The 25,158-nt window shown below is 33.1% G+C and overlaps 1 protein-coding gene across 3 annotated transcripts in view; it reads right to left on the reverse strand.

The window, feature by feature from the left end:
* LOC145268718 (COP9 signalosome complex subunit 1-like) overlaps positions 1-25,158 on the reverse strand; it is an 87,984-nt gene that overhangs the window by 50,643 nt on the left and 12,183 nt on the right. For all 3 annotated transcript variants that reach the window (XM_080124266.1, XM_080124267.1, XM_080124268.1), the window contains exons 2-5: positions 15,260-15,354; positions 5,121-5,296; positions 4,189-4,341; positions 649-784 (exon numbers count right to left, since the gene is read on the reverse strand). In XM_080124266.1, the coding sequence (XP_079980392.1) occupies positions 649-784; positions 4,189-4,341; positions 5,121-5,296; positions 15,260-15,346 (552 nt within the window). In that variant the 5' untranslated portion in view covers positions 15,347-15,354. The remainder of the gene's footprint in view (positions 1-648; positions 785-4,188; positions 4,342-5,120; positions 5,297-15,259; positions 15,355-25,158) is intronic.

Consider the following 25,158-nt stretch of genomic DNA (forward strand, 5'->3'; position numbering starts at 1 on the left):
TTATTGACATTATATATATATATATATATATATATATATATAAGACCAAGTAGTTAATAAAACATGTTAAAAAACACTTTGAAAAAAAGAGTTAAAAACATTTAATTTTAAAAAGGAAACATTAAATAAGTGGATAGTCCTTAATCCGCGGAGTTTCGAAGAAATATTTTCCTTCTCATCAAAATGCGGGATCGGATTTTGCTTGCAAAAGTATTAAATGAAACTACAAGTAAGTCATAGATCTTACTTGATTCTTATTATAAGCTCTATCTCCTATTTGCTTTTATCAAGCTTTTACATCTGATTGAGATTACTTTATGAATATTAATTCTTTAATATTTATAATTTACTTTAGTTTTGCCATCTTGGATCATTTTGGTAAACTTAACTGTAATTCTTATATATATATATATGAAATCTGCATAAAATATTTTATGACCTACTCTACTAGCTTGTTATATATTTATTTCTACACCACTTTTTATTGTCTATAGTCAAACATGCCCCCCCCTTTAATTTGATATATCCTTTCATTCAAAACAACTCTTAACGTTATTTGATAGAATTCCAATTCTTTAACTTGCGTTTCCAGAAAATACAAAAAAAAATAAAAAAAGCAGGAAAATGAAATACAGATTTGATATTTACCCTGACGACGTTCAGGCACATATTAAGGATATGTTTCGAGCTGGTACAATAGTCTCGAGTTCTTAAATAACATTTTAGAGAATTGTTTAGATCACCCATATCAAAGTAATGGGCAGCTAACTCATCATTGCCACGTCTGGAAATCAGAAAAAAAAAAAAAAAAAAAAAAAAAAAAAAAAATGAATAAAAAAATATAAATACATTTAAAATATTAAAAACGTTTTTTGTTAAAAATTTCCATTATATTACACAGCGAAAAGAAAAATCTGGATGTATGCACCTGTAACAAAACCACCATATTCCAAAAGTCATGTAAATTGATCAACTAATTTTATTTTATGCTTCTGATGGATGGATTATTCGAACTACCGTTTTCATCTAGAGTTATTTTCACAAGGTTTCGGTTTATGTAATCTCCAACTGCCTTCAGGTATATCTTGTCAAACTCTGGAATCTTTCTGTTGGATTCATGAATCTGCACAGAATTTCAAACGGAACCCTTTAATCCATGAGTGTAGTATACTCTCATTCCATCAACCATGACGTGGTAGAAATCCTAAGCAAGTCGCAATTGTATTTCTAGTATCACCTGCACTTGTTACGTTGTGGGGTGGTGTTCATATATATATGTGTGTCATGTTATTGTGTGATGTGTACTGGTCTATTGTGGGCTTCTTCACTATCTGAACCCTAAGTTAACGTGTTGCAGTCTATTTGTGTTCTGTAATCGTCTAAGTGTGTTGTATGCATATATGTGTCAGACAAACGCATACATGTATTTCAACCTACCTCACCAACTTTTCAACTGCGTTGTTGGTCTTTTGATCCACCTGGAATTTTATCTGTTCTTGGAGGGAAGCTGGAACCTATTTAAATGAATGCATTTCATTCCAAGATGATGGTTGGTTTTATATAGTTTTTATTCACTTTCCCTGTGTCGATCGCAGAAGAATGGAAAGTGAATATCTTTGTTTGGGTGGTTAATTCTAGTCTCCAATTTTAGACATGTCAGCTCCCTCCCTGGTAAGGGGTGGGGGGAACTACCGTTAACCCCTCCGCTCTTCTCAACGTCCAAATTCCAACTTGACTATGCGTAGCCAACTAGAACACATGACAATAACGTCATTCTGGTCAGCTATTTTTAGAGCTTACACCTAATTATGTTTTGACAACGGTTATCAAAACATAGCTTCACATCTCATCTCTTCTTTCTCGCCAGTTAGATAGACAGCTAGATTGAGATAGATATATAGACAGATTGACAGACAGGTAAATAACAGATAATTTCTTGTGTTCCACAACTACATTAAACCTTCTATCCCCAAAAGAGGGCAACTTTACAGAATTCTACTAAGCATTCCATCCGCTATATTTTATAACAAGGAAAATCATCAACAGCAAAGTGGCCCTCTTGTCCATCATTTTGAAAGCAATTGTTAAAAAAAATAAAGAACCCAACGATTTCCTTTATAAAAATTAATTACATTAATTTACATTAGTTTTGGAACATGAAAAATTCAAAAGATGGCGTGACTAGAAAACAATTGCAAATTTATTTCCGATTTTGATGCAACATCACTATTGATTAAAAACTAGCGAGACCTGTGGACATTCCATAGGGGACTCATTCGCATGTAATATATTGATTTTGGCATTCTGTAGATTTTCAGTGTAAATGGAGATGCTCTTATATTATTGTAGCTCTTTTGGTAAAAATGCAAAAGTATTTATCGAAGCTAGCAGGGACACCCGACATAGCCAGGTCATAAAATATGCTTAAATATGATATTTTAATTCTTGCAGATTTCGTATATATTATTATAGAGTTAATTTTCTATCGATTTTTACATATTATAAAGTTGTGGTTTCAAAAATAAAAAAAATATATCCATATGACTTTGGTTCATTAGCTTGAATCGAAACTGAAATAAAAACTTATGAAAAAAAAATAAAAAAAATAACGAGTTCCTTTAGCCAAAATCGAAACCAAAACTTATGAAGAATTCTTGATAAAATTATTTATGACAAGAAATGGAAGTACATGAACGACCCGGATGTAAGCACAACACAGAAAATAACATGCACGCTATCGTATTAATATATAGATAAACGATTAAATCTATATGCATTAGTCGTTCTTTTATATAAGCTCCAACCCAATTTGTTGAGCTTGGCATTATTCTGACAAGTCTCCTCTTAAAGAATCTATCTTATTCTTTTGATTTCCCTATATATATATATATATATATATTAGTGATGTGGAATTGTCTTCCGTTTTCCTGCTTTCCAGCTGACTACAATATGGTTGCCTTCAAGTCTAACGTAAACAAGTTCCTGATGAGCCGTTCCACTTGTTAAATTTACCGAATTTCCATTACTAACGATTACTATATTGTCCAATTTCTACTGTACACTCTTTAACCCTTATCCTCGAGTGGCCTCGATAAGTGATGCCCATGTAAAAAAAAAAAATTTTTTTTTCATTATTCCGATACAATTACCGATTCAATACTAAATTCCAGATTACAATTCTTTATAAATCTCTATTTAACTATAAAATTGTTATTTTCCCCGATTTTCGTAAAAAACACATGTTAAATATGCAGATATTTTCCTAAACGTAAAAATACACTTGTGGAGGATGATCTATTATTTTAGTTTTACTGGTATTTTAAAATCAATAAATATTTACTAATTTATCATTATTACCAGCAATGGAAGATTTTACTTTAAAACAAAATCAAATAAAAAAAGAAAAGGTACATGTACAGTTTAATCAAGACATTAAAAAGTGAAAATATCAAAAAAAAAAAAAAAAAAAGGTTATATTGTACATATCCGTTATGGAACGAAGTTCTCCGTAAAAACATTTCATCAAGTAGTTTCTTTTTTACAGCGAAAAAACAATTTGTTATGATGCTGAGCAAAAGGCTTGATTTTTAGGAAGAAAAAGATGGGGAGGGAGTGAGTGTCAGCGATAACATGGAGTTATCTCCCCGTGGCGTTTCTAAATCTAAACAAAATTTTTAAAAACGTGTTTTTCCGCGCTGTAAAAAAAAAAAAAAAAAAAAAAAAAAAAAAAAAACTTATCTGAAATTTTTTTTCAAAGATTTTCAGTTCAAAACGGATATGTACAACTTTTTTTTTTTTTTTTTTTTTTTCGATATTTTCATTTTTTAATGCCTTGATTAAACTGTACGAGTAACAAAAACAATTAAAAGAATCGTTTTGGCATTGGAATATAGGTATCAATTTTTCCAATTCCCCAAATCTTCTGATTCCCGATTTCAATTAATCGTCCCAACACCAATATATACACACACACATTATATATATATATATATATATATATATATATATATATATATATATATATATATATATATATATATATACATACATACACACACACACTTAACTATATATATATCTTGGCTTAAATTTACTTGGGAGAAGAGGGTTGACACTATATACAGGGCAAATATAGATAAAATCAAGAAAAAAGACAAGAAGGCTTTATGCCACTCAAAAAGTACTCACCGTATACTTTCTTTGATGGAATTGTCTTTATAATTCTTTAATTCCGCATCTAGCACGTTTAATTTTAACTCAGCTTTCCGGTTTGTTACAGCACTCCAGGTATTGTCCGGAGGAGGAATGGAAGTTTTGGAAGTGTTTGGGGTTAAATTCAAGCTGGAAAAAATAAATTAAAACTTTCATAACATTTATACACTGTTCAACAAGAACTTATATTATTAAATTGGAATTCATTATTGAGATGAGTATTATTAATTTATTTATTGCAGACTATTATCCTCATCTTTATTAGTTGTTTCACGATGTTTCGGCCAACTATTCCTCTGGCCTTCGTCAGGTGGTAACCACGATGAGATAGGAACTCTGAATCTCCCAATTGCATCCTTAGTAATTACTGCCTTCCACAGTTGTCGTCTCACCACGTTTTGGCCAAGTAAGCCTCTGGCTTTGGATAGGATTGAAACCGCTATCTTCAGATAATTCTCACCTGGAACTATAGAGATTCAACGTCTGTCCATTGTGCCACGGGCCTTGAAGGGCAATCAAGGTTGAATTTTTTGGTCTTATAAATCCACGTCTATTATCTGATCTTCCATGGTCGGGTCCGTAACGAACAGTATATATTATCACCTGACCAGAGGAATAGTTGACTGAAACGTCACGAAACAACAACTAAGAAAGATGAGGATAAGTAAACGAAAGGGGGGGGGCATGAAAAAAAAAAAAAAAAAGGAAAACGGAACAAAATGGGAAAAAAAAAAGGAAAAACGGAACAAAATGGGGGGAAAAAAAAGGAAAAACGGAACAAAATGGGGGGGAAAAAAAAGGAAAAACGGAACAAAATGGGGGGGAAAAAAAAAAGGAAAAACGGAACAAAATGGGGGAAAAAAAAAAACTAATCCAGCAATACGATCAAATCAAAAAGGAAAACATACAATTCTTTAAGGTTCTTGTGTAGTTCCCAATATAAGTTTGTGTTGTACGTTTTTTGTACAATGTCAAGGGCTAGCTGAAACGCTTCCATCTTCAGCGTTGATGAATTGTTGATGATGAACAAAAGTTTGTTAAGTTTTGCATAACCCTCGTACGGCTTGATATACGATTCCAGATCCTACAAAAACAAAAACGGTAATTTCATTAAATAACAAGTCGTGCATCTGTGGTCCCCCTGTGGTGCTGCGTGTGAGATGACACCACAAAATAGAGTGAAGAAATGATGAATGTGAAAAGTGTGAAGAGCAAAAAATTGCCTCCACATTTTCGGCAAGTTTCAGAAAAATCTAATTGACGGGGCAAAATTTTTTGGGGTAAAAAGTGTCACTTTTCGCAATTTGGGGGCATTTGTGACCGCTTTTGAGCTCCTAAAAATGCTGAATCCCAGTGAAAATGGACAAACAGTGCAGCTTCACACCTTAACACACGTATATTTGAGTTGACCACTGAAAAACCACAATATAGTCAAACAAAGTTTTTGAGAAATATAAATAAAAGAGCCATAAAAAGTGGTGTTTTTAGCACTGAAAGTCCCCGGGGACACAAACCAGAATTTTGCCAGGGTCACCCATACTGGATTTATATGAAGGACAATGGGGTCCACATTTTGGCCAAGTTTCAGAAAAATCTAATGGATGGATCATAAGTTATGAGGCAAAACATATCTTGAGGCATTTTGACTCCTTTTAAACCCCTGAATTTTCGCAAAAGAAAAACCCGAGAAGGAAAGAAAAACCCGAGAAGGAAAGAAAAACCAAAGAGAAAAAAAAAACCATAGAGAAAAAAAAACCATAGAGAAAAAAAAACCATAGAGAAAAAAAAACCATAGAGAAAAAAAAACCATAGAGAAAAAAAAACCATAGAGAAAAAAAAACCATAGAGAAAAAAAAACCATAGAGAAAAAAAAACCATAGAGAAAAAAAAACCATAGAGAAAAAAAAACCATAGAGAAAAAAATAGAGAAAAAATAAAAAGGAAAAAATAAAAAGGAAAAAAAAAGAAAAAAAGAAAAAGAAAAAAATAAAAAGAAAAAAATAAAAAGAAAAAAATAAAAAGAAAAAAATAAAAAGAAAAAAAGAAAAAGAAAAAAGAAAAAGAAAAAAAGAAAAAGAAAAAAAGAAAAAAAGAAAAAAAAAAGAAAAAGAAAAAAATAAGAAAAAAATAAGAAAAAATAAAAAGAAAATAAAAAAAGAAGAAAAAAATAAGAAAAAAATAAAAAAAAAATAATAAAAAATAAAAAAAGAAAAGAAAAAAAAGAAAAAGAAAAAAAGAAAGAAAAAGAAAAAAAAGAAAGAAAAAGAAAAAAAAAAAGAAAAAAAAAGAAAAAAAAGAAAAAAAAAAGAAAAAGAAAAAAAAAAGAAAAAGAAAAAAAAAAAAGAAAAAAAAGAAAAAAAAAAAAAAAAGAAAAATGAAAAAAAGAAAAAAGAGGAAAAATTTTTTTTTTACTGTGCACATCTATTTAATGAAATAGAATTTGTGGCAAAATTTCAGGAAAAACTAATGCACGGTTATCTAGCTCTCCAATATATCAGGGGACCAATACACAATATGGGATTTATTAAAAGTTAACAATTACACTGAGCAACAATTTTTTTTTTTTTAGTTTTTGAATGTCGTCTGTGTTTCTCCAACTGATTTTTGCACTGCTAAATCAAAAATTGGCATCTGTTTCACTCCATCCGATCAGGTTTTTATTACAAGTTAATTAAAAAAAACTAAAAAAATGCAAACTTTGTAAGAAAAATTGATTACATTTTTGTTGCATTATCAGTTGAGTTTTCTCAACACAAATCATCCTAAATATGTTTTTAAGGGAAAAAATGTTTTGCCAACAAAATATATCGATTACGTGATAGAAACATTGATTACTATAAACTGAATGGTGGCCATCGATAAAAGTAAGTACATGTAAATTGCATGCTGCTTCACGATTGTTCAAACTGCAGGGCTTGAACTTCTGTTTCTTCAAACACCTGGAATGCTAGGTAGCAGAGAGCTCTTTTCAGATTTCAACAGTAGTGAACCATCATGATACCTGGTCTCCATCTTTTTCAGGTTCTGATGGAATCTCTTCCCCTGCGTGTCACTAATGGAACTCAGGTTCCCAGGAAAGAGGTCTATGCGTAAAAATAGGTAGTGTATTTTTTATGCTTATGCTGCAACCAAAGTTCCTGAAAGCAGTTAACACATTGCTGACAAGTTCTGCATAGTTTCTGGCCTTATTGTTGACAAGTTCTGCATAGTTTCTGGCCTTATTGTTGACAAGTTCTGCATAGTTTCTGGCCTTATTGTTGACAAGTTCTGCATAGTTTCTGGCCTTATTGTTGACAAGTTCTGCATAGTTTCTGGCCTTATTGTTGACAAGTTCTGCATAGTTTCTGGCCTTATTGTTGACAAGTTCTGCATAGTTTCTGGCCTTATTGCTACCAAGAAATTCTTCACTACCAAAACAAATGCCTTTCACGCTTCCAGTTCCATTTTGTTTGAGTTTTCAAACTCTGGATCTCTGATGCTTGGAAATGCACATCAGCTAAGAGTTGGGAGTCAGAGAGTTAGCAGACTTAGTCGGAGTCAGAAGAGAAAGACAGTTGTAGATAGTAATGGCTCAGAGTAGGGGCAAATGTCAACAGTAAAAATGTAGGACCAGCATTGCAGTTTTCTAAGGGAGGGAAACTTCGGTAAATAAAACTGCTGTAAATACTACCAAGACTGAGTTGTACGAATCTTCAGTGTTGCAACTTTTCAGAGGATCTGTCAAGTGAAGACCACATGGACCAGATATGTTCCGATTGGCCACATGTTGAAACCACAAATAAGTGTTATTTGTCCTTTGTCATAAAGGTATTTATGTATATTTTTGTCCCGTCATGAACTGTATTTAAATGTACTTACACACAACGAACCCTAGATTAGATGATTACAATGTTAGACGGTCATAGATGAACACATGTATATGCATTCTCATACAATTTAATCACTAGACAATACACGAATTCAGACATAATTATTACAATAATTGTTTTTTTTTTAATATCTACAGAGTTTCATCCTTTCGGGAATCATCAGTGCAGGGTGACACGATAATTTATGTATATATATATATAATATGCACGCACATACACACACACACAGCTACATAAAATCGTTTAAACTTGAAATAGTACAATAGGCCAACTTTTGCCTTCATTCAGATTGATTTAAAGGGAAAAAATTAGGAAGAAAAGGACGAGGACGAGGAAGAAAAGGACGAGGGGGAGGAAGAAAAGGACGAGGGGGAGGAAGAAAAGGACGAGGGGGAGGAAGAACAGGACGAGGGGGAGGAAGAACAGGACGAGGGGGAGGAAGAACAGGACGAGGGGGAGGAAGAACAGGACGAGGGGGAGGAAGAACAGGACGAGGGGGAGGAAGAACAGGACGAGGGGGAGGAAGAAAAGGACGAGGGGGAGGAAGAAAAGGACGAGGGGGAGGAAGAAAAGGACGAGGGGGAGGAAGAAAAGGACGAGGGGGAGGAAGAAAAGGACGAGGGGGAGGAAGAAAAGGACGAGGGGGAGGAAGAAAAGGACGAGGGGGAGGAAGAAAAGGACGAGGGGGAGGAAGAAAAGGACGAGGGGGAGGAAGAAAAGGACGAGGGGGAGGAAGAAAAGGACGAGGGGGAGGAAGAAAAGGACGAGGGGGAGGAAGAAAAGTGTTACAGAGAGAGAGAGGTGAGTAAACGTGGAGGTAGACACGTTTACCAGAACCGAAGGTCAGCTGACCAAATTACGTATGTGTGACGTGGTCAGGCAGGTTGGCTAGATCGGTGAGATTTGATTTGAGCTTTGAAGAAGACGGACGTTTTTTCCGTGGTCTCCCCCTCTTAACTGGGGAGGGGGGGAGACGAACGCTGACATGTGTGAAGAACCACACAAGCAGATTTCACTTCCACCTGCTGCAGGACCTCTGGGGAAAGTGAAATAAAAAACTATAAAACCGATTCATCGTCTTGGAGTGATAAATCTTCGTCAAACAGGTATCAAGTCTCCCTCCAGGATGAGAAATTTCCAGATGGTCCGTTTTGAAGAAGCAGAGGTAGGTTCAGAAATTACATGTCACACACACGATTCCCTTTATGATAATCAAACACACAACCATTTATATTAGAGACAATCACACGGAATCTTTGATGTTATATAGTGTATACACCCAAACGTAAAAAGTGCCCCTCAATGATTTAAATGGCGCCCCTAAATGAAGAACTCGATAACGAATATATAACAAAAGGACGAGGAGGAGGGGGAAGAAAAGGACGAAGAGGACGAGGAGGGGGACGAAGAGGACGAGGACGACGAAAAGGACGAGGACGACGAAAAGGACGAGGAGGAGGAGGAGGAAGAAGAAAAGGACGAGGAGGAGGAGGAGGAAGAAGAAGAAGAGGAGGAGGAGGAAGAAGAAGAAGAAGAGGAGGAGGAAGAAGAAGAAGAAGAGGAGGAGGAAGAAGAAGAAGAGGAGGAGGAAGAAGAAGAAGAGGAGGAGGAGGAGGAGGAGGAGGAAGAAAAGGACGACGAGGAGGAGGAAGAAAAGGACGAGGAGGAGGAGGAAGAAAAGGACGAGGAGGAGGAGGAAGAAAAGGACGAGGAGGAGGAGGAAGAAAAGGACGAGGAGGAGGAGGAAGAAAAGGACGAGGAGGAGGAGGAAGAAAAGGACGAGGAGGAGGAGGAAGAAAAGGACGAGGAGGAGGAGGAAGAAAAGGACGAGGAGGAGGAGGAAGAAAAGGACGAGGAGGAGGAGGAAGAAAAGGACGAGGAGGAAGAAAAGGACGAGGAGGAGGAGGAGGAGGAGGAAGAAAAGGAAAAAGTTAATCAGAAACCATTTCTGATTGTGTGCTAATGGTTGGCATGTGCCCGCTGTAAAAAAAGCATTGGCACTCAAACCTGAAACTGATAGAAGAATAAGTAATATTTTTTTTTCAGATTGTTTCCGACTCGGTTTTAAAAAACTGTTTCTATGCACAGTAATGATTCAATGACATATGCAGGTCCACCTTCTCCATTAAATACAACAGAGCCATCTACATTGCATTAAGTTATCAAATATAACTACTATACGGAAAATTCTCGCACACCTATAAATACATTTGCTCTTTCACAATTAATGATATTGCAGGTAATTTTGAAGGCAATTAATCTAAATTTGCCCTATTATTGGATTGTGCATAAATTGCAGAACACACGCTTTAAGTTAAAAAAAAAAAAAAAAAAAAAAAAAAAAATCATATATATAGAAAACATGGTCTACAATTGTCAAAGCTTCTGATCAAAAACTTGATAAATCGTTTGACATTTCATCTTATTTGCGTGAATTGCTAATTGCAAGTTGTAACGACAAAAATGTTATATGCAGAAAAGAAAATTCTTAGACAAAGCACGGTCTGTACCTGTCCTATCAAACAGAAGGTGAATTTATTTTCATCTCTTTATTTCCCTGTTTTTATTTTTTAAATGACAATATCATGCAAATCTTCAATTAATTTCTATACTTTTATGTAAACCACGTACGCAAATTTAAGTGTTGTTTGAAGTCTGAGGTGGCAACATAAAAATATTGGTTTTATTCAATAAGAGTCTTTCGTTTTTGGATATCGCTTCATTTGTGCACAAGTTTATTATCAGTTGAGGGGGGGGGGGAGAACTGCTGCTGCTTAGGTGGATAAGCAAAGGTTTTGTCCTAGAAGAGACAAAATAATCCCACTCCAATGTGCGTTTTGTTAACTTGAAAGAATTTAAGTGACTAAAATAGGAATTCCAAAAGCATCATTCAATCGCAAAAAATTATAGACAATCTTCCAATATAAAACTGGGGGAAAAAAAAATTGCTAAAGAGCAGAGAATTCTCATCCGCAAACACATCAAGTGAGGATTGCGTGAAACTATTATAGGGACTTTCCCATTTATGCATAATGGACACTGCTAACCATTATATTAACTATGAGGCTAATAATCTTGTGGGGAAACATTGTGACTTAATGTGAGACTACAGATTGTCTAACAGTCGGAAATACCAACAATCTTTCTTTGTATTCACTTTCTTATACAATATACTCTTTCTACCTTAACTTGTTATTCATATCTTTCTTAGTGACCCTTTCTGGTTTGGAAAAATTAGACATACACTAGAAGGAGGAGGGGGGAATAACCTTGCCGGCCATAAAATATGCTTTAATATATTTTAACTTATTACAGAGTACAGAGCCAATTCCCTATTGAATATTATATTGTACCTATTATATTGTACCTAATATATGGTACTAGTTTCAAAAGTTAAAAACTTTAGTGCAATCAGTTAGAATTGTAAACCATATCATTTAGCGCTTCAGTCATGTTTTTTACCATTTGAGCTAACCCGACAGAGATAAGTTAAAATTAAATTGCTTTTAGCTATGATTAATTTTACGCATGCGTAAAATTAATAGAAATATGTATGCAAGTTAAAATGGACACTTTGCATTTTAACTTGCTGACATTTCTGTACATGTTATTCATCCATCCAAACAAAGATTTTACTCATTATAAACCATTCTTGGTGTATAATTACTATTTCCTGTTAATTTCAGTGTTATGTGACTGGTAGTTTAAGAATTTATCAGTTAAATATTTTCACACACTCACATACATCTACCGTTATATTTACTTAGATTAGAGATGTGTACATACAATATTTTTATTGCTTTAAAAACAAGTGGGGGTAGCCAGCTTTCAAAAGTTAAAAATGACTTGGATGCTTTCAGCTAAAATCGAAACCAAAACTTCTGGCGCTCCTGCTGTATTTCCTATCAATGCAGCTATCAAGAAATAGGTAGGAAAAATTTAATATTAAACGATTTGAGGAAATTAATTAAATTTTAGCATGCGCAGAAAGAAATAGAAATATGTCAACAAGTTGAAATTAGCATTTTGTATTTCAACTTTCCGACATATACACGTTATTCATTCATCCCAACAAAGACTTCACTCATAAATCATCCTTGAAATAAATATAAATCATCCTCAAAGTTTTTCACATGTCTGAATGCCCTATAAACCAAATTTCAAGTTTGTAAAAATAAAATTCATTGAGTATATAGGTTGAGAAGTGTCCTCACACACACACACTTATTGATATATAGATGATAAAATAAATATTCTAGAGTTCACTTACACCTCATCCTTTACCCTTTTTGAAATTTTCAAATTTACATTCTCACCTATTTGCTAAACATTTATGACACCTCTCAGGGAGTTCACAGTTGAGTATTAAAACACTTTCAAAGATAATCCTTTTTATATATATGATTTTAATTGGAATTCATTATCAAGATGAGTATTATTAATTTTATTTATTGCGGACTATTATCCTCATTTTTCTTAGTTGTTGCTTACTTGGCCAAAAACGTGGTGAGACGACAACAACTATGGAAGGCAGTGATTACTGAGAATACAGTTAAGAGATTCCGAGTTCCTATCCTGTTGCGGTTACCACCTGATGAAGGCCAGAGGAATAGTTGGCCGAAATGTGAAACAACAATTAAGAAAGATGAGGATAATAGTTCGAAATAAATAAAATCTTTTTTATTTTAATCAAATGTATATAACCATAAATAATAAGTGTTATATTTTTCACTTTTTTCTTACAACCTAATGCTTATTTCTCTTTGAAATTAAATCAATTTCTTTTTTTTTTTTAATTTATGGTGATTTGGCAGATGCTGATCTATGTCGAAAAAAATGGCTAAAAAAAAAAAGATTCTAAATAAAATTTTATAAATTCATTTATTTATTGCGGACTATTATCCTTATTTTTTTTTTAGTTGTAAAATACGCATAAATATTTTAATTAATACAAAAACGGAGACACGTTTCTCATAATATTCGCATGCATAACTAAAAGATGAGGGTAATAGTCCGCAATAAATAATACTCATCTCAAACATTCCAATTGATTAAGTTTGTCAAATCGCAATTTTAGAAAATTAAAAAAAATGTTAATTTTAATTCACACAACACAAGTGACATTTTTCTTTTAAGCTTCTCCAGTCAGAATACTTTTGATAATTTTCGTTTTTGCCGATTTTTTTTTTTTTTTTTTTTTTTTTTTTTTTTTTTTTTTTTACAAGGTTGTCACCACTTACCAAGGCCTGGAAGCCACTTGGGGATTGTGTGTACAGTACGTTAATGTTGGAGATTTGATAAAGTGTCTTACTTAAGGAGGCGGTTCATCAGGTATTTTGTTCACATTGGACTTGAAGACATCCAGGTTGTAGCCAGGTGGGAAACAGGCAACCGGAAGAAAGTTCCACAGGCGTGCACTTCTAAGAAAGAAGCTTTGTTCATGGAATCTACGTTTTGATTTTGACACAGATAAGGAGTGGGGAAAATTTTTGACAATGGTTTCAGCTAGACAGGTGTTTATCGTGAAAGATTGGCAAGAGGGGACCAGAGATTGGAGTCCAGACGAGCACCTGCCATGGTAGTAATGATAAAACAAAGACAGGCTCGTAACGTCTCTCCTGTGGGAGAGAGGTTGCAGGGAAGAGAAAAGGGCATCACCCACTAAGTCACGAAGCCTATTTTGTACTCTGTCAAGGCAGGATAGGCTGTTTTTAGCAGCTCCTGCCCAGATGTGGCAGCAGTACTCCATCCTTGGGCATACTTGGCTTTTATACAGATAGAGAATTGCATCAGGGGTGAGATATCTTCTGGAGCGGTAGAAGGATCCTACCATTTTTCCAGCGATCTTGGCAACTGACTTGATGTACGTATTCCATTTCAGGTCAGGGGTAAAGGTCAATCCCAAAAGCTTATCAAAACATGGAGCTTCCCCTAGACGAGAGCCACCCATATCAATTGATGCCAGATGGGGATCAGTCCTTTATTGATAATTTGTGATTTTAGTCGACTTTGGAGGTCAGTTTGATCCTCAAGTTTTCTGCTTTCTTTAGTCTCTTTACACTTTCAATTAGAAAAAGCCTTTGATTATCTCTTTCATAATCTAAAATTTGAAATCCTGGAGTTGGGTTGTTTTGTAATGGAAAACTGGGGTTTTGCAGAGCATGATTGAGTTTTGCAAAGAGAAAGAAAAATATATGACAATGTTTGGCACATTTAAGTCAGGAAGCCGATATCTTCAGATCAGACTGATTTGGTAGCAGCACGTACATAGGACAGATTGGTCGTATCGAGATGCAGAAGTTCGATCTCCAATACTTTTTTGATAATGGGCAGACTGACATTTTTCAAGGTGATGGAAAACTTCACAGCTAAATCATTTCACTGTGGGATAGCATGAAGCAATAAAAAAACAACAAAACAAACATCTCACTACTGATGCAATTCTCTATCTGTATAAAAGCCAAGTACGTCCAAGGATGGAGTACTGCTGCCACATCTGGGCAGGAGCTGCTAAAAACAGCCTATCCTACCTTGACAGAGTACAAAATAGGCTTCGTGGTTTAGTGGGGGATACCCTTTTCTCTTCCCTGCAACCTCTCTCCCACACAAGAGACGTTGCGAGCCTATCTTTGTTTTATCGTTATTTCCATGGCAGGTACTCGTCTGAGCTCCAATCCCTCATCCCCCCCCTCGCCAATCTTTCACGAGAAACACCCGTCTGGCTGAAACTACTGCCAATAATTTTCCCCACTCTTTATCTGTGCCTAAATCCAAACAGATTCCATGAGCAAAGCTTTCTTAGAACTTCACACCAGTGGAACTCTCTGCCGCTTGCCTGTTTCCCACCTGACTACAACTTGGACGTCTTCAAGTCCAACATAAACAAACTCCTGACAAGCCTCTCCCTTGAGACACTATCTAAACACCCAATACTAATGATTTCTACAATACTATCTCATTGATTACTGTACACGCAATAACCCTTATCCCTGTGTGGCCTTCGGGCCTTGATAAGTGGTGTCTACCATGTGTAAAAAAAAACAAAAAACAAAAAAAAAACTCACACACACTGATGAAATATCGTAAATTTTCAAGAGAAAAAAAATAAAGCAAGCAAACAAACATTGGCATTTCTGAAAATTGAATACGAATGCAAAGTTAGGTGTCATTCTGCTTACCAAAATCGCATTTTCCAAAACAGGGTAGCTATTTGTAAGACAATCTGGTTCTACAGAAGGAACATCCACCTGCATTGATTCCTCCATTGGCTTCTCTGGAAAAGCAAAGAGAAAATGGTTACGGAAAGTCGAGATGGTGAGGAAAAGAAAATGAGATGAAAAGTGAGGAGGACGAGATTAGAATAGATGAAGTGATACGAGGGAGAATTTTATTATGAAAAGAAATTTATATGCAGTTTTTTTTTTTTTTTTTTTTTTTTTTTTTTTTTAAATAGAAATTTTGTAAATTCATCTTTTGACAACAAAAAAAGTCCCATTGCATAAGAGTACTCCCCAGTCAAATAATTAAAAGAAATTTGTCATCTATAATATAAATCTCACCTGTCTGTTTAAATGTATGCATGTAGGCAAGTCTCAAAAACATTTGACAGAGGCAACGGATTTTCACGAGGTCGTATTATTTTGAAGCTTGATCCTTCGGACGACATATATAGAAAAATTGGCCAAAAACATTAATTTCTTCACCCTCAGCTGGGCACTTTTCTACAGAGAGGGAGTCGCATTTTTTGCAGATATTTTTGAAAGTCATCGCCTTTTTGATAGTCTAGCCATAATTTAAACCTACGTCACTCCTGGTTTGGCGATGGGCACAATCGCAAAGACATCACATTTTTTGTTTTCACATTCTTTTCCTCCTCCGCGGTACGGGTTCGAGCTTGCCTGCCTACTACTACTTTTGTTTTTTTGCTCACCTCCAAACACCGGGGCAATGCTGGGTACCCAGGCTACCTAAAATAAAAACGGGCCCCAACTCTAATTAGGCCTCGTTTTTTAGTATTTTATCTGAATGAAATGAAACTTTGTTCATAACTAGTTTATTATATTCAAAGCATCACATCAAAACACTAAGGTCTTTGGCCTTTTTTTTTCTCCGTTGACTGTAAAATGCTCCGAAAAACAATTGAATTTCCTGTTTTTTGGGGGTCACCCTATATTAAAGCAATTGAAAATGAGAAACCTTTTCGATGAGCATTTTAATATTTTTGCAAAATAAAATTCCATTATCAAGGAAATTCAGAATAGAGTATCAAAAAAAAAAAAAAAAAAAAAATATATATATATATATATATATATATATATTGGTTTTTATGCAGTTTATGGTTAGAGCCTTATTTTATTTTTTTTTTTTTTGATAGGATTTTCAAGTTCAACTTTTACAGTATCTTGTTTATTAAATTGTTAGGCAAAAGTGCAGAATAGTTTACAAAGCCCCCCCCCCAGTTAAGAATGGATTTATAAATAGCAATGTTATTTCAGCACATAAACTATTCAGCACAAACTGCACAAGTGCCATTATTTTTTATGCCAGTGTTTTGCTGCAGCAAATTGCCCGATAAATTAAAATCTTGAATGAAAGAACTTGCAATGCTCACTTGTTCTTACAGCCAGAATTTGAATTCAGCAAACATTGAAACACGTGGATCGTTTGTCTAACGACCTATCAACCTTTCTATATTTGCATTTTGTGGAAATTTTGGTGTGTTATTGTATATAGGAGGTTGTTTTCTATTTTGTTGAATAAGTTTATTACTGCATTCATTCTTTTGGCAGACTTATCCTCATCTTTATATATGTTGTTTCAACAGGTTTTGGCCAACTCATCCTCTGGCCTTCTTCAGGTGATTAACTGCGATGGAATAGGAATGCCAAGTCATGTATCCCCAGTAATTACTGCCTTCCATGGTTGTTGTCTCATGTTTTAGCAAACTAATCCTGACCGGCTTGAGTAAGACTGAAATCACTATTTTCAGACAAGTTCATCTGGAACTGTAGGACACCCAATACTTCTATCCACAGCACCACAGGCCTCGAAGATTGAATTTTATGGTCTTATAAATTCAATTTTTGTGTTCTTATCTGGTCATCCATTGTCAGATCCATGCCAAATTTTTTTTTTTTTTTTTTTTTTTTTTTTTTTAAATCCTTTGTGCATTCATTCTTTTTAGTGGTCTTATTTATTTTCATATTTATAGTTGTTTCACCAGGTTTCAGCCAACCTAAAGAAGGCCAGAGGATGAGTTGGCCAAAATGTGATGAAACAACAACTACGAAGATGAGGATAACAAAAGTCCACAAAAAGAATGAATACACAAATTATGAAGCCTCATCTGAAAGGATTAAAAAAAAATTAATTATTTCAAAAAGTTTATTATTTTGGATAATTCTTTTTTTTTTTTTTTTTTTTTTACAAAGGCATCACCACATTATCAAGGCCCAGAGGCCACTCAAGGATAAGGGTTAAAGAGTGTACAGTAGAAATTGGTCAATATAGTATTAGTAATGAAAATTTGGTAAATTTAATAACTTATATGGAACGGCTCATCAAGAACTTATTTACTTTAGACTTGAACACAACCATATTGTAGTCAGCCGGAAAGCAGGAAAACGGAAGACAATTCCACAGGCGTGCAGTTCTAAGAAAGAAGCTTTGTTCATGAAATCTACGTTTAGGTTTAGGCACAGATAAAGAGTGGGGGAAATTATTGATAGTGTTTACAGCTAGACGAGTGTTTCTTGTGAAAGTTTGGCGAGGAGGGACCATAGATTGAAGCTCAGTTGAACACTTTCCATGAAAATAACGATACATCAGAGACAAACTCGCAACATCTCTTCTGTGAGATAGAGGTTGCAAGGAGGAGAAAAGGACATCTCCTACGAGGCTACGAAGTCTATTTTGAACTCTATCAAGGCAGGACAAGTCCTTTCTAGCAGCTCCTGCCCAGATGTGGCAGCAGTATTCCATCCTTGGACGTACCTGGCTCTTATATAGATAGAGAATAGCATCAGCAGTGAGATATCTACTGGATCGATAGAAAGACCCCACCATTTTTCCAGCGGCCTTGGCAACAGATTTGATATACGTGTTCCATTTAAGATCAGGAGTAATGGTCAAGCCCAGAAGCTTGTCAAAACTTGAGGCCTCCTGAAGACGAGAGCCATTCATTTCAATTGATGACAAATGTGGATTAGAATGTTGATGATGTAAAGAGAGAAGCTTGGTTTTAGATGCATTAAAAGTAACCAGCCACTCCTTTCCCCATTGTACTACGTGCTCAAGATCAGAGGAGAGAGAATTCTATTTTATTGAAGAGATCTTAAAGGTTGGACTCGTGGTAGTATTTCTTTCGGTATGGTATAAAGTTAAAACACTCTTCTAATATATGTTTGACGGTTAGTTTCTCCTTGCATGCTGTACATAATGGGGTTTTGGCACATTCCAGTAGGTACAAGGCGTGTTAAACAAGTGCGGTCTATGTGTAATCGATTTAATAGAATTTCTATAGAGTCGGGTTTTTTATGCCATTATCCAATGATTGGTTTCATTTTCTTGTTTATTGTTTACACATGAATTCCATTCCTCTTACCATTTATTGGTGATCATTTTTTTTTTTTTTTAAATTTCAGGGTTTTAGTATGGTATCTTGTTGCAAGAGATTTTTCCCTTTGCAGCTCTTTGCTTCTTTGTCAACTCAGTGATTTTCATGAAGCCAAATTTGACTCGGTATCCAACATGTTATTTTGTGAGCTTATGCCAGAGCAAAACATTGATATAACTAGCCTGGTTGCCCGGCATTGCCCGAGTGCTTGGAGGTGTACGTTGAGCAAAAAAGAAAAAGGTAGTAGGCAAGCAGGCTCGAATCCGTACACGGAGGAGGGAAAGAACTTGGGGGGGAAAAAAAAAAAAAAAAAAAAATGACGTCTTTGCCGTGGCATCCATCGCCAAACCAGAAGTGATGTAGGTTTAAATTAATAAGCAAATTTTTGAAGGAACTAATGTTTTTAGCCAATTTTTTCCATATTTGTCGTCTGAAGAGTCGAGCTTCAAAACGATACCAATCTCGTGAAAATCCGTTGCCTATTTTAGGCAGACATACAAACATACATTTAAACAGACAGGTGAGATTTATATTTTAGTTAATACTAGCGAGGGTACCTGGCGTTGCCCAGGTGTTTGGAGGTGTGTGATTGATGGGGGGGGGAGTAAATCAAAACAAAATGATAAATGAAGTAATAACCCTGTTTAAATATTATAAAAAAAAAAAAAAAAAAACAATGTTAAAATTTCTTAAATTCGGAAAAAAAAAAAATAAATAAAACGCGAATGTGATGAACCCCCCCCCCCCCCGAAAAACGAATGTTAAAATTTCTTTAAAAAATCTGAAGAAAAAAAAAAACAAAAAAATAACAGCATGATTTGAACTCTCAACCCTTAGATAATGACGCCACGCTCTAATCAACTGAGCTAAGAGGACGTTGACAAAATTGGGTTGTTTTTGTTTTTTGTTTTTTTTAATATATAAACTAATTCAAGTTCCGACGTTATTTGCGCATACATAGTAGCCATCTTGTCACGAAGATGCGATTAGGAATGTTTTTGGCCAATTTTTCGATATTTGTCGGCCGAAGGATCAAGCTAGAAAATGATACCTATCTCGTGAAAATCCGTCGCCTCTGTCGAAAGTAGCAGGTCCAGTTCAGGGGAGATAGTAATGTTGCATTCCTCTGCTAGTTTTACAAGTACTACAGAATATGTTTTGATGAACCTGCTGCACTTATACCCCTCTCTACTATAAATACTAGTATTGGGGCGATTCCTAAATTTTTTCTGATTCAAGGAAAATGTTGATTAACGATTCTGATACCAAGTACGATTCTGATAAAATTGTTGTTCTAAAATATACCATTATATAATTGAAAGCTTTTGTGTAGCAAAAAAATTTGGTACGGCGAAAAAGTGGAAATACAATTAAAGGAATTTCGAAAACCATTTGATTTTTTCGTAAAATTTCTTTCATTGAAGAGAAAAGTCAAAACAAATATTTTAACCATGAATTAAACATGCACCATAAAATTAATAATCAATTTCAGGAATTATTTTATATATTAAAAGATATAAAGAAAAAGTCATGATTAATTCAACAAAAATACAATAACATCAAATTTCAAGGGGAATAACGTGTTTTGTTTATCTTTTGGTTTTCATTTTTGTTTGTTTTATTTTCTCTATCTTCGATAACTCTTTAAAATTTAACTTTTTTTTGCATCTTCAATCGCTGATTTTTATTCCACTTTCTAGAATATTCTTATTTCTAAATGAAATTTAAAAATAACTAAATCTGATTAAATTTTTAGCCTTTTTATATTCAATCGTCTCAAATTATTCCAATTTATTTGACTTTTTAAAAAAATATTTTAAACAATAATGTTATTTTTAAAATCTAAATAAATTGGTTTATTTCTATATTTATTTTTATTATATAATTATATACGTATCGTCCTTTAATGTTTATTCTTATTTAATGTCTTAATTTACCTCTTTATTTCTATATAAAAAAGTAAATTTTGGGTAATTGTTTATTTCTATTGTTAAATAAAAGTCATTTATTGAACTTTCAAAATCGCCTCTGCCTTAATGCTGTTTCTGACAACCTTTTTATTTTTTTTTTTGTTAGGGGTTGGGAAACATTTACCTATGCTCACATCACGACTGTGATACCAGGCATCAGTGAATGTCGACCAAGCGGCAGAGTTTCCGTTTAGTTGTACAAATAGCCTCAAACTATCACAAAAAGGGACACGGGTCAACACCGGTATATAGCACTCAATGTAAACTACATTGTTAAACATAAAAAAAAAAAATGAAAGATAAAGTTTTAAAATGATTAAATGTTTTATTTTATAATTTTTTTTTAATAATTTAAAACATTGAACAATACAAATAATATGTTGTTTAACAAATAAAAAAAGAAATGAAAGATAAAGTTTTAAAAATTATTAAAGGTTTTATTTAGGTACGGGCAAAATGAATGCCGATGCTTAAAATGTATAAACTAGTGGTGGGACGATTAATCGGAATCGGAATCGTTAATCGTAAGAATCGTGTATTTTGGGAGGTATCGGAATCGGAATCGTTAATCGTTAAAAAATACCTTAATTTTCCGATTCCTTCATTACGATTCTTTTAGTCTGATGTTGAAAAAAAGAAAAAAAAATCCTGATATTTCTAACCGCAAGAGAGAAATAAAAAGAAACCAAAGAAATTCATTATTAACAGGGCAATGCTTAGTGCCCCTTCCTTACAAGGTTCATTCATTCAGATCTATTGTAATCAAAACTACAAAAGAGTTAACTTGAAAAGAAGTATGCAGGGCTCTACATTGCGAGTAAAAAAAAAAAAAAAAACGCTTATCTTTTTGGCGATTGTTTTTTTTACTGACAAATCTTCTAATACTGAATGAAAATTCTTTTTCAACTTATATTTTCTTAAAATAAAACGAGCAAAGTCAAATTATTTAAACAGTAAAAGGTTTAATAGAACAATGTACTTTTTTTTTCTTTTAAAAAGAAGGCTTTTGAAAGAAATATCTCTAAAATGAAATTGATCACGTTGTATCATTTCGCAAAGTTTTGACAGTAGTCGGTTTCTTTTTGAAGTTTCAAAAAAATCGACCCCATACCTATCTCTTCCAAACCTAAAGTTATTAAATAACCCCTTCGTTAATTTAAGGGTAATTAATTCAATTCAGTCAAGTTTTTTTTTTTTTTTTTAATTTCGTTGAAATAAAATCCATTATTTTTTTTTCTCCAGAAAGATAAAACCCTGAATTTGATTATATTAAAAGCAGAATAGGGTTTGTATTACTGTACACATAGATTCGAAAAAGTTGTCAAAAAACAAATATATAACAAACAAATATTATCAAAAGGCAAGATAAGTTACTTTTCTACCAAACTGGATACATTTTTTTTGTTTTTATTCAATGTAACATGTTTATTCAGCTCGAAAAACATGCAGTGTTTACCGATGTATTGGAAAATTCAAAATGGCGCCCGACACTCTCTTTAACATGGTAAGTTCGGGAAAAGGTGTTATAAATAATAAACTAGACAAAATACTATTAAAAAAAACACCGAATATATATCAAAATATGTCACGGTAACATATTGAGCGAGTTTCTAGCAGTATTTTGTATAGTTTATTTATAACATCTTTTCCCAAACTTACCGTGTTAAAGAGAGTGTCGGGCGCCATTTTGAATTTTCCAATACATCGGTAAACACTGTATGCTTTTCGAGCTGAATAAACATGTTACATTGAATAAAAACCCGAAAAATATATCCAGTTAGGTAGAAAAATAACTTATCTTGCCTTTGATAACATTTGTTATATATTTGTTTTTTGACGTTTATTCAGCTCGAAAAGCATGCAGTGTTTACCGATGTATTGGAAAATTCAAAATGGCGCCCGACACTCTCTTTAACACGGTAAGTTTGGGAAAAGATGTTATAAATAATAAACTATACAAAATACTGCTAGAAACTCGCTCAATATGTTACCGTGACATATTTTGATATATATTCGGTGTATTTTTTAATAGTATTTTGTCTAGTTTATTATTTATAACACCTTTTCCCGAACTTACCATGTTAAAGAGAGTGTCGGGCGCCATTTTGAATTTCCCAATACATCGGTAAACACTGTTTTTCGAGCTGAATAAACATGTTACATTGAATAAAAACAAAAAAATGTATCCAGTTTGGTAGAAAAGTAACTTATCTTGCCTTTGATAATATTTGTTTGTTATATATTTGTTTTTTGACAACTTTTTCGAATCTATGTGTACAGTAATACAAACCCGGTTATTTTGTATCTACGGCGCCATGTCACGTGATATATTGGGGTTTTTTTTCATTACGCACGTTCATTTATAAATTATTAAATTAAATATTTATCTTTTTTATATTTAATTAGTATATATTTTCTTTCTTTTCCGCTATATATTTTTTTATTTAATTCATTAAATCTGTTAATTATGAGGACCAAAATAATGAATCGTGTGTATTTATTCTCTAATTTTCTTGTTTTTGTTCTGTTATATAAATTCTATTTTATTTGTTTTTTCTCTGAAGGATAAATTCTATTTTCTTTGAGTTTTTTTTTCTGTATTCCAATTAAGTAAAATAAATTTTCTCTAGAATAAATTTTGCTAATTTTTCCGTTTAGTTTGCTATATAATAATTTTATTTAATCCAAAACACGACGGTGTAGACATAAAATATCTCTTCCAAAGTTAGGGAACATATTTGGGAACTACCGACCATAAGTATAAAACTACCTGATATATTTCAAAACAATAAATTCCCTAGGAATCGGAATCGGAATCGTACTTGGTATCGGAATCGTTAATCAATATTTTCCTGGAATCGGAATCGTATAAAAATTAGGAATCGTCCCAACACTAGTATAAACATTTTGACCCCTCCCTTTACTTAAAAATTCACCAAGAATCAGGAAATTAACCAATTTTAATGAAAATTTCAGTATTTATCAAATAATGATCGTGGAATATTAATTATTTTATGTAAATCTTATTGGAAATGTATTATTTTGTTTAAACAAAAAATACTTTAGTTATAGTTTTCAGTAGTAAATAAAAAATGCAAGAATTTATTTTTGCTTTTTTTATATAAATAAAGCCTCGTAATTTGTAACAATAAAAAAAAAAATAATTTTTTCAGGAACATTACGAAAAAAGTCCCTAATGTCTGTGTTAATGAATTTGATAGAACTCGAAGAAAAATGAATTTCTCAAGTTACCAATATTACCATTGAATTAAGCATTGTTTATTTATTATTTTCACAAAAAATTATAATAGCAAAAATATTTCTACTTTTTTTTTAGCATAATTTTTATATGCAAGATTTTAATAATTTCTTTGCTCGCAAGAATGTGAAACTTTTGATGTAACAATTTTTATATAATCTCAAACAATAATTAAAACAAAATTAATTTAAAAACAGGAACATAAAAAATAATTAAATTAAAAAATGGCAAAAATTGATACAAACGTTCAGAATAGGAACGTACGGATGCACATCTGGGGGGGGGGAGAAATCTGACAGCCCTACCTCCTTTTACTATCAGAACTTCATTTTGAAACAGTGTTTCGATTGGCTGTAATTTTGGGCTTTCGTATAATCAGGTTTACAAACCTTTATTTGTTGCGTTTTTGGCGAACGGTAGAATTACTTGCTTTTTGAGAGCTAATTAAGTTATATTTGCACAAAGGTGTTTTTTTTTTGTTTTTTTTGTTTTTTTAATTTAATTCAATATCTTAGGACTTTACTAATTATCTTTGAAATAGACCCAGAAAACTAATACTTATCTTTCAAAGATTTTTACAATGAATTTATTTAACTTCAAAATTTAGCTGAATTGGCTAGCTCACCGAGAAAACATTTTTCATAACTTTTTTTTTTCACATGTCCAAATATTTTTTTCCTTTAGGAAATTAATTTTAGTCTCTAATTTTTCAAATGCAATGTAAAAGTAGTCGGAAACCTACAAAAAAAAAAAAAAAAAAAAAAAAAAAAAAAAATTATGATAAATCGGCCTTCAAAACTAGGTCCCTCTATCTTTATCCGCCCATTTTTGCCTGTACCTATATTTTATAATTTAAAATATTGAACAATACAAATAATACGTTGGTTAACAAATAAAAGAAAAAGAAATCATGCAAGATGAAGTTTAAAACGATTTCTTTATTATTATTTGTTAAACAATGTGATTAATTTAAATTAAATTTTAATCTTACGATTACATTTTCAATAATCATGTAAATATAAACAAACATTTGTTTACATTAAACGTTATATACCGGTGCTGACCCAACATGTTCCTTTTTGTGATAATAGAGTTCAAGGCTATTTGTACAACTAAACGGCAAATCTGCCTTAAAAAAAAAAAAAAAAAAAAAAAAAAAGTTAAATCTTTTTCAATAAATTTTTCATATTTTTTGTTTTTGTTGTGCAAAGAAGTTCCAAAAGAAATGTTTAA

This window comes from Euprymna scolopes, chromosome 44 (assembly GCF_053919585.1).
Source record: "Euprymna scolopes isolate OS-2025 chromosome 44, ASM5391958v1, whole genome shotgun sequence".
NCBI lineage: Eukaryota > Metazoa > Mollusca > Cephalopoda > Sepiida > Sepiolidae > Euprymna > Euprymna scolopes.